General features: G+C 36.9%; 1 protein-coding gene across 1 annotated transcript in view; it reads right to left on the bottom strand.

The window, feature by feature from the left end:
• Window positions 1-3098: 3098 nt before the first annotated feature.
• Window positions 3099-10763, bottom strand: part of RGS17 (regulator of G protein signaling 17) — a 113329-nt gene continuing 105664 nt past the window's right edge. Inside the window, 3 exon segments of the mRNA XM_024212372.1 lie at window positions 3099-3287; window positions 7332-7566; window positions 9545-9634. Of these exon segments, the coding sequence (XP_024068140.1) occupies window positions 3099-3287; window positions 7332-7566; window positions 9545-9634 (514 nt within the window).

Here is a 10763-nt window from a genome sequence, read left to right as displayed (position 1 = left end):
GACTGTAGTTGACTATTCATATAATTTTGAAAACATCAATTATTTAAGTTTATATTAACAGTAATTATATTAATATTTACTCCTTGGAAGCAAGATTCTATGTCATAAATAATGGTCAGTTTATAAATCCCTGAAAATAGGGGATTTAGAACATAATCTCATTGCAATATTACACTGAAGACCTATGTAATATTTCTTAAAATAATGTAACAGTTTCCAGATATAGATTTCTGGAATGCCTATGCTAGAAACCAACATGTATTTTAGGGCCCTTATGTTTAGCTTTAGTTAGAAGTGTCCTAAAAAGGATGAACTGTCTGTTTTGACAAGAACATCTACTTGTCTAAAGTATCTTATAAAGATAGCTTATGGCTAGCAGGTCACCATCAAATGGTAACATCAAGAATATTCAAGTCTACATTTTTAAAGGCTTATACATGCAGTATTGTCTTATTACACATTGTCTAGTTGTTTGCACCAAAATGCATTGTGCCTCAAACACTAGCAAACCTAAAATCATGCCATATAAATATATACATATATGATGCTATATATGTATAGTACCATAGTAAATATCATTCTAACTAAATGGCACAGTAGATATGTAGGACCAAATTTAATTCTAATTAAGAAAAAGCATCTTAAATTCATTTTTAAAATTGTATTTCACAGTAGAAGGAGGCAATTCTTCCTTGTTGAATTCCATCCCCCCCTTCAGGAAGAAAAGTTTTGTAAACATCATAGCTATTACTCTATCAATATAATTGAATATTTTATTCATAATGGTAAATAGCTAACCAACATGAATAAAGTATGTCATAACACAACAACACTTTCAGACAAAACAGGTATTTATTAAAAGAAATATTTATAAATATTATGTCTTGCATTTTAAACTACATTTTCATAAACAACAATATTTAAAAGTGCTGAATATAGTAGGATAGTCAGCAACGCCACTGTAAACAGAATTTTGTTTTCTGCCTTGCAGAATTTGTTTAAAATCCCATTTTGTCATACACTACAACATTTAAAATATTTGCATAGGGAATAAAGAATAGCCCTTTTAATAATCTCCTGAATTCTATATAAATTACAAAACCAAATGAGTTTAAGAAACAATTCTTCAAATTGTTCATATTCATCCAGAAAAAGCACACAGGTTTCAAGTAAAAATGATAATTTAAAAAATTCCCCAAACCGGCTATTTGAAACATATTCTATAAATAATAATAATAATAAATGTGTGAGAGAGGTAGTAAAACAAAGGAAAAAAATAAGCCCCAGAAAATAAACTAAACTCCAAATCCTGCAAGTTATTCCATGCAAGCAGATCCCTGTGCCTGTATGAATCATATTGATTTCAATAGGGCTCTGTACAGAGGTCAGCCCATCAGAAGTAATTTACAGTCTGAGGGGAAGGGCTCAACCTTTCAGGGCTAGGTTCTGCTCCATTACAAATCGGTATAATCTGTCAACTCCAAAGTTAATGGAGTTACTCCATATTTCTATGGGTGTAAGGGAGAAGACTCTTGCCTCTCTCTAAGCCTTAGTATAAGGACAATGTTCCCAGTAATAAGGACATTTAAAACTTTTATTCAAAGCCATTCTATCATTTATCTTTCAAGATAGTTTGCAGGGGATGCTAGCACTCAGAATATAGTTTTGTGTACTTTAAGCATGAAGATGGTGTTTTGTAAGTTACAAGTTATGGTATATTTAAACATCAAAGTGCATATCAAAATAGGACAATTTTTTTTTAAAAAAGGCCAAGCCAGACACCTGCAAAAAATAGCCTAGCAGCAAGGCGATTTGAGCACTGTGCTGCCTTCTTAGTTCTGATTGTACTGGGCCGTTAATATTCAGAATTCTTTACCCAAGAAAGACACCTGTTAACTTCAACTTTTGCCTGGGTAAGGAGTGTAAAATCATAAGCCCTTGAACATTAATCTCTGCAACCCCTTGTTTTCAAGGAGTTTTTCAAAATCAAAGAGACAAGCTGAGATAAGTCTTCCTTAGGCCCTCTCCCCCTTTGTAAAATACTACTTTTTAAAAAAAACATCTTTTCACTGGATTTCTCTTTAAAAGAAAAATATCTTACAGGACAGATGCAATTCATCAAAATGTTCTAAAATGCTCTAAAATGCTACATGTAGGCAATCTTTTATTAAACTTCTTTATTCAAAAACTAAATTATAAACTTTTTTTTTTTTTTTGCTGAAGTACATAACATTAGACAACAGTGTTAGAACTGGATCACCAGTCTTTAATAAATCAATTACAGTATCTGACATCTGAAGTGTACATTGAAAATCTTTGTTCTTATAACAATTAAACAATATCAGCGCATAAATTGTGTCACCCAGACATGGATCCCTTTAAGTGGTTTGTGCTTTTTTTTTTTTGACATTGCAAACGCTAATGAAAATGCCAGTTTTGGCAGTGACCAACCAGAGGAATCCCCACTTTGATTTATTTTAAATAAACAGTGATAAATAGCTCTTTTTCCCATACAGAATTATTGGCTTCAAAAAGTCAGTGTATTGTACTCAGTAGAGCATGTTGAATAATGCTACACGTGAAAAATTGGCTTTTTTCTGTGTTAGTGATGTTAAAAAAAAAAAAAAAAAAAAGAAAGCCCCTTCCTGGTTTGCTGCAATTATTTCTATGTACCATAAGACTGTATTGCACAAAAAAGTTCTTAAATACAGATATAATTTATGTTATTGAATTAAATATTGCAACAACTAAGTGGTATGTGAAGCAATTTTATCTTGCACATGCAGTGTGAGAATACACAAGGAGACTGTTCATAAAACTACAAATACATCATTGCAATCTTGACTGCCGTTAAGTGAAAGGAGTGTGAAACAAATGTATTTTGGCAAATCCATTGTTCCCTCCCCCGCAAATTCAAGCAAGGAGGACCTTGGTAAAAATGTAGACAGAGACCATCATATGTATTTGTTTTCTTCACAGTAGCCTGAGTAGTGCTAAACTGTAGTTCTCCAGGAACTCAGCGCCAGATGTTATTAAACTACTTTTATTCCCTCCCACCCACCCAAAAAAACCCAAATTATTTTATCCAAAAATTAGAACTAAGTTTCAGAAGTAGAGCCTACAGTACTTTCGATGAGAGACTTGTACATCTGAGAGTTCAAAAACCTTGGGAAAGAGTCTCTGTGCATTAAGGTGTATATCTGAAGTTGGGCATCTTCATACATGTGAGGACTGGGATCCAACAAGTTTCTGTTGATCACTTCTCGCACCCGAGAATCAAGACTAACCTGAAGAGAATAGAAGATGTCTGTTAAACAACAGATTTGGAAAGGGCCGTATAAATATCTATATTTCATAGATATTTTCCGCCCCTCCTCCCCCCCCCAAAAAAGAATCCACAGAGGACCAAGAGCTCAGTTTCCTTTTGTCAGTTATATTTTTTGTGTACTTGGCTTCTTCAAAAGTCAATTTTATACAAGTATGGGCAAAACTACAATCTGAGCTTACCAAACCCATTTTGATTTGCCTTGGTCTTTGTTTTCACATTAGGTACTATGAGAAAAAGATGCCATTATATCACAGCAAAAATGCAGGGCAGTTAAAGCTATACATTAACATGGATCTCTCCATATACATTTCATTTTACATTGATCATTTTACTCAGTTTTTCCAAACTTAAACATATTCCTCCTGGGAAATACTGAATGACTCATTAATTGGCTGAAATGCTTTCTCCTAGTTGCTTTTGTTCAGTCTTCTGAAATTTTCTGCTTACTGTACCATGGTTGTTGGATTTTTTGTTTTATTCTTAACACTATACTTACTAGTCACAAATTGCCAAAAGTTTCTTTTTTTTATTGTTGTGCTAATGTTGCTATTAGTCTTAAGTCTCATTTTTTTTCTTCCATTCAAGGCCTTTTAGATTATGGTAATTTCCTCTTTTAGGCAATTTTATATTCATATTTAACTTGGTAGCAATTTTGCAATTTCCACTTGAATTTCTGACCTTATATTCCTTTTGTAATGAACTCTGACATCTAGGAAGGACAGAGGGACATTGCCCCTGATGTTCTACTAAAACACAAGATTCATATGAGATTAAGTAAAATATGGCTGCAATAGGGAAAACTAAATGGGTCCAGTTAGGAAAATATTAGTTGTGGAGAAAAAAGATAGACCATTGATATGGAAGAGCCAAGAACAATTTGTTGCTTTGATCCTTCTATTTGAGCCATGCAATGAACTTCAACGGGCCTGTGCTATTTAGATCAGTTGAGGATCTGGGTCTATATATCTACACTTTACCCATATTAAAAAAAAAATTATTGTCCAAATATATTTAGTCCATATAAACCCAAAAGCAACAGAGACACCCTGATGTTAGAGGAACATTAAAGGTACATGGTTAAGCATTAAAAAAAATCAGGAATGAATATTGCATATGCATTGCAATAAAGTCTTTAAATATATAACCAAATACCATATTGAAATAGTTAAGATAGCATGCAAGTTTTCTCTACAGCCTTACGAGTGACATGTAGCAACCTGTATTTTTTCCATTCTTGTATGCTTGTACTATTGCCATAATAGTCTAATACATCTTTATTGGCTTAGTCTTTGTATAGAGTAAGTCCACTTCTCCAAGATGCATTCTATAGTCTAATCATTTATTAGTCACAAGGCATTATTATGATGCCAACTTAACGGCAAATATCACATTCCTAGCAAGTTTTTCTATTACTTTTTTATATTTACTCTGTAGAATATTTTGTGTCTTGTTTACTATGTACTTTCATATAAATGGCTGTTGTGAACTCTGTCCTATCATGCACACAGCACTATGTGATGCAACATGCATCACTAAAGCTGTAGACAAGATAGTGTACAGGTCTGTCTCATCTTACGCTGGGGTTACGTTCTGCAGTCAGTGCCTAAAGCGAAAATCACATATAGTCAAAATTACATTGAGTGTAATGGCGGGCGGAATCGCCCGCACTACAGAAACAGTATTTAAATTGTTATTTTTCTCTTTTTTGGGGTTTTGTTTTTGTTTTTGCCGACCGCGTAAAGCTGAAATCGCACATGTTAAATGCGCCTAAGATGCGACAGATCTGTATTGTATTATAGTACTGAAGAAGCAGCTGCAAAGGGCAGTATTGCAACCTTGGAACTTGCTTGGGGCAGATTTCAACTCCTGACCAACTGTACTTCTCTATCCTAGACCTGAAATTCTTAGCTTTAAGTGATTTTTCCCTTGGGTGATTTGCCTTTGAGTACATGAAGTTAACAGCATTAGGCTCTCATTTTATGCAGCTAGCAGATTAATTCTCTTTGTTAGAGAAAGTGGCATCAAGTAGTCCTTATTGAAGATATTTGCTGGTGAGTGTTCTGGTGAAAATTGGTTGAGTTTATGGAATTTAAAAAAAGAGTCACCTTTCACACCTGTAGTCTATTTTGACCAGAATTTTCTCAATGACCCTGTAAAGTGTGCAGGCAGTTTATATGCATAACTGAGTGCTGGTTGTGACACTCTGTATCTTGGGGGAACACCCTGCATCCCCACGTTCATCCTTATAATATGATTGTGTGTGTAGGGGGGGGGGGCAAAGCCAAGAGGGAAGAAAGAACATGATAAAAGGGAGAGACTTTTTCCATGCTCTTCCTCTCTCTTCTACCTCCATCTACAGACATCACCACCAAGCGACTGAAGCGCTGATCAAAGGGGAGAGCCTGGCTGAAGAGCAAACAGTCAGCCTGTGGTAGAAGCATCTGAGTTTGTAAGGGCACTGAAAGTGTTAAGATCAGCTTAGAATGCATTTTGCTTTTATTTTATTTGACCAAATCCAATCTGTTGTGCTTTGACTTATAATCACTTAAAATCTATCTTTTATAGTTAATAATTTGTTTGTTTATTCTGCCTGAAACAGTGCGTTTGGTTTGAAGCGTGTCAGCGACTCCCCTTGGGATAACAAGCCTGGTACATATCAATTTCTTTGTTAAATTGATGAAATCATATAAGCTTGCAGCGTCCAGCAGGCATAACTGGACACTGCAAGACGGAGGTTCCTAGGGTTGTGTCTGGGACCAGAGATATTGGCTAGTGTCATTTGGTTGCACAATCCAAGCAGTTTACATACCAGAGGCTGTGAGTGAACAGCCAGGAGTGGGGGTTCTCAGAGCAGAGCAGGGTAAGGCTGACTCCCAGAGTCAAGGATTGGAGTGCCCTAGCAGATCACCGGTCCAGATAACACTAAAGCTTTTGCACTAAAGTGGTTTGTAAACAGCTATAGTTCAGACAAACCCATAGCAGCATAGGGAAAAGGGTGCATAGTGGCTGGGGCAAAGGTTCTCAACTCACATGCCCGTCTAAGTGGTTTCAAGAGGTCTCCTGCTTGCCTCTTAAGATCTACAGTAATGACAGGAGATGATTTGGGATAGCCATTGAAACTGAAGGGGATCTGCATGGAAAGTTTTATGTACACTGAGCATGAAATTTGTTATCACTTTTGAGCTATTAATGATGAAACTAGAATGCTACAGCAGTCCTAAAAGCTGGGGAGAGTTGTGGGCTACATGATGGCTTAGAAAGCCATCTGAGTATTAATATGTGAAAGAGAAAAACATTATTAGCTTACTATACTGACAGTCGTATCACTCACACATCAACATAGCATACTACAAGACAGAAGAAAGGCAAGATAATGACAATGGAATCTATTACCTCTAGCGACCATCCTGGAGGATAAATGTATAGGGCCAAGTCCTCAGCTGGTATAAATCAATATAGCTCCATTGGCTTAGAGCTAGAATGGTTTACAAAAGTTGAGGATCTTGTCCAAAGTGTAGGGGAAGTAAAGGAACTAATTGTACTTGACACGATCCAAGCATTTATCTAAAATATTGAGAACAACAAACAAACTCCAACAGTGATTGCAGGACATCACTCCACACACAACTTTTTAAGTATTATAAGAGATTATTCATTGGGATGTCACAATTGTTGACTGGCACCATCTCCTCAAGTCTTCTTCCCTGGCTTACTCCCTATCTCTAAAAGCAACTTTCCGCTACAAAAGCAGAGAACAACATACATCTGCTGGCCTTGTGATCACTGAGCCTTGCTTCATTACCCAGAGATTTGAGAAGCTGGAGTGAATGATGCCAAATGCCCCCAACCCCAACCCTGGCCCCTTTTCATTGGCTGGAGATCCTCAGTGTGAAGAATCTGTCTGATCTAGCAAGTCAGGTATGTTTTCTAGCCCCACCACATGAACCTGCAGCACTGCCATCCTTGATTACAGCAAATGAAAGTTTAGTATTTCCAGCTTTACCTCTTTTGGTGAAAGTATAGAAATATAATCTTCATATATAAGCCTCGACTTTTCTTCAATAACTTTCTTGTTCTGTTCCTTCTTTAGGTCTTCACACGCAAGCCAGAAAAGCAGGTTCTCTTCGCTGTACTCTGTTCGAAGAAACTCTCTGAAAAGGTTCCTACCAGCTGGTGTTTTCATCATCTTGTCAAAATTCTGAGCCCAAGACATAATTTCATCTGCAGTAGGGTTTTGGCTGCAAAAAGAAAGTATCATTAGAATACGCTTCTGTTTTTGTAACAGTGTTTACATACATTGGGCCAAATTCTCCTCAGTTACACTGTAGTCAAGAACTAATGAAAACAATGGGGCTTCATTCATAACTGTAGAGTTTTGCACGGTCTTCACTTCTGTGTTCATAATCCCAATACCAATTAAATTTGTTTTATTTTAAGAGGCAGGGTACCCTGGTTTTCTATTGATTTTCTGCTAAGATTATTTGTTACCCATAAAACTCAAGAATAAAGTGACATTCTGCAAAGACACAGCAGAATTTAATTACTGCCTCTGTACTTAAAGGAGATTGGATTCTGAATGGTTGATAATGGATTCTCTTTCAAGGCTAGTTTAGATGACATCTGATGTCACTGCTTGCTTCTGAAGATGCTAGGCCAATCAGGTGCATCTGCATTATTTGGTTCAGTAGGGCTGAGAAGAACAAAGAGGCCCTTGGCCACCAAGGGCATACTAATGAGGCCCAACAAAATACCAATTGAGAGATATTTTAAATTAGCATATGTCTCTAGTACCTAAGAGTTGCTAAGTTTCCCTTTGTTTGGTGCTACTGATCTGAATGATGATCTATTAACACATGATTTGATGGGTAACACCAGATGCTACTGGCAAAATTGGATACAGAAGAAGGGGGGAAAAACCCAACCCATTCCCACTTTTAGAAGAAAGCTATCCCCAGTTTGTTATACTTTAAGCACTGGATAGGAGATTAGAAGACTACATTGTTTAATATGTAAATGATAAACTGGAGGGTTAAGTCTTTCAAGTTATTTAACTACTATTAAATTTAATACTGGGTACTCATCCTGTCCTTCCTGCATGATGGAAGCCTCTGAAAGTTCCAGTGTTTAAGAGCTTTAGAATATACATGTCACACAATAAGCAGTATTCGACCATATGTCTAGTGCTCAAATCCATTTAATCAATCTTTATTTTACAAGCAATACAGGATATACAAGTTATTTAATATTTATACTTCCAGAAAGCTATCCTGAGCAAAATGGGTATAACTTTTTAGTTAACTAATACAGACTCCATATTTTCTGTTTTGTCAGTCAGTGATAATTTCTTGGACTCAGAGGCCTGGATTCTCTTCTCAGAATGGTCAAAATAAGAAGCAACTCCACTGAAGCTAAAGGAGTTTGTGGCATGTATACATGCAGTGTCCACAAGACAGCACTTCCAGGAAGTTCAGAAACAGGTAGAAGTAGGATAGAGTGTCTGGAATTTATTCAGAGTTTAGGGATTGAGTAGGGCATCGAATCTGGTTTCATCCATTAAGTTCCTTTTTTGTAACCATTAACTCATTGCTCTAAAACTGGACCCTCCTTGCTTCGTGAATATTACAATCTGATGAAGATATCTGAGCAAGATGGCACTATGCCCCAGAGTTACATTAATTTAAGAAGAGAATAATAAGCAGAATCTCAAGTTCAGAAAGTTAAGGCTAAAATCCTTTCTCCAGCATTTATTCCAAATAACTCAGCTGGATGCTAGGGAATTTTGCAGAGAGAAGGAGAAAAATTTCTGCTCCCCAAGGTCTTGGAACAGCAGCAGTTGCACTCAAAGTTGGAGCAGCAACTGCATGACCCCTGAATTTGTGTATATGGAAGGAGGGCCAGAAGATATGTAGTGACAGTTCCTCTAGTCCCATCTTCTCTCCTCCCCACGTGTTTGGGCAACAACATTTTCACAACTGTATTTAAACAGTTATTTTTGTAGGTAAGATAGGACTTGGAATGCCTTTACTTGCGTTTCATCATCATGTCTGATTTTACTGCCTTTTATCCAAAGATTTAAGAAGGGAACATCAGATAACTTCCTAGAAGCCTCAGATCAAGTGAGGTTTTGATATTACTTACAGACAAGTTAGAAATACAGACATTTGATTTACTGGATAGCTATTGTGAGCACTGGAAGATTTAACGTGACAAACTTACCATTCCTCTATGACCTGGATACTCTCCATTTTGGTTGTATGTGTTGGCCTTCCTGCATTGTCCCCTCTATCTTCATTCCTAACAGTGAGGCTGCAATGTAGTACAACACTTTATTTTGTCTAGAGAAAGTTAATTTAAAATAATGACTATAGCAATGCTCCAATGTATGGAGTATGTATATATTTAGAGCTACGTTTTCCAAAGTGGTTTCACACCAGCCTCTAAATATGAACTGAGTTTTGGGAGAGTTTTTCAGTCACAAATTTTTGCATGCCCCAGAATTCAGATTAGGAGGTACAGATGCTATTTCCAGATGCAATTTACTACAAGTTCATAGTTGTGCACCCAAAAACTGGCATAAATTTAGAGATCACTTTTGGAAAGATTGCCCTAAGTGAAGTCAGAATAATACTGGTAACAAGTAAGAGGAAAGGAAGAAGAAAAAAGAGAGAGAGAGACTTTATTGGGCACTTACAAAAATGCCCCAGCAATGTTGGGGATTCATTCATTCTTTGAGTAACAAAATTTCCCCCACATTAAGATTATGTTGTGTGGTTTCAATTACAAGATTTAGCATGTAGCTGTCCCATAGAATTCCTTCCCTCTTTAACCAAATTTGTGAGGACTCCTGGACACATTACTTTGAAAACTGACTTTTATTTTTAATGGACTGCCAACTTAGCAAATATCGTGCTAAATGGATTACACTTCATTAAGTGGTAAGCCATTTTGTCCATATGGCAAGTACTATTAGTTTTTCATACCGATAAAACGTATTGGTTTTTCAGTAGAAAGACTTCCTTTAGCCTTCTGTAACTAGGAGCTGAGAGAAGAATGACTTTCCTTTTCTAAAATAAATAAATACATACATCTTCAAAGCTAGGTGAAAATTTAAAAAAAAATCTGCAAATATTTGTTTCTGTTTTGAATCCTTTTTGCTTCATTTTTCTTTGCTGTCTATGAATATTCTAGCAGGTGAAATTACTAGCAGGAACATTTACAGCAGGGATCAGCAACCTTCAGCCCGTGGCCCGCTAGGGTAAGACCCCTGGCGGGCCAAGACAGTTTGTTTACCTGCCACGTCCGCAGGTTCGGCCGATCGCGGCTCCCACTGGCCGCAGTTCGCTGTTCCAGGCCAATGGGGGCTGCGGAAAGCGGCGCGGGCTGAGGGATGTGCTGTCCGTGGCTTCTCGCAGCCCCCATTGGCCTGGAACAGCGA

The sequence above is a fragment of the Terrapene carolina genome, unplaced genomic scaffold (genome assembly GCF_002925995.2).
Source record: "Terrapene carolina triunguis isolate 2854851 unplaced genomic scaffold, T_m_triunguis-2.0 Scaffold85, whole genome shotgun sequence".
Classification (NCBI taxonomy): Eukaryota; Metazoa; Chordata; order Testudines; family Emydidae; genus Terrapene; species Terrapene triunguis.
This window is presented reverse-complemented; position numbering and strand designations above follow the sequence as displayed.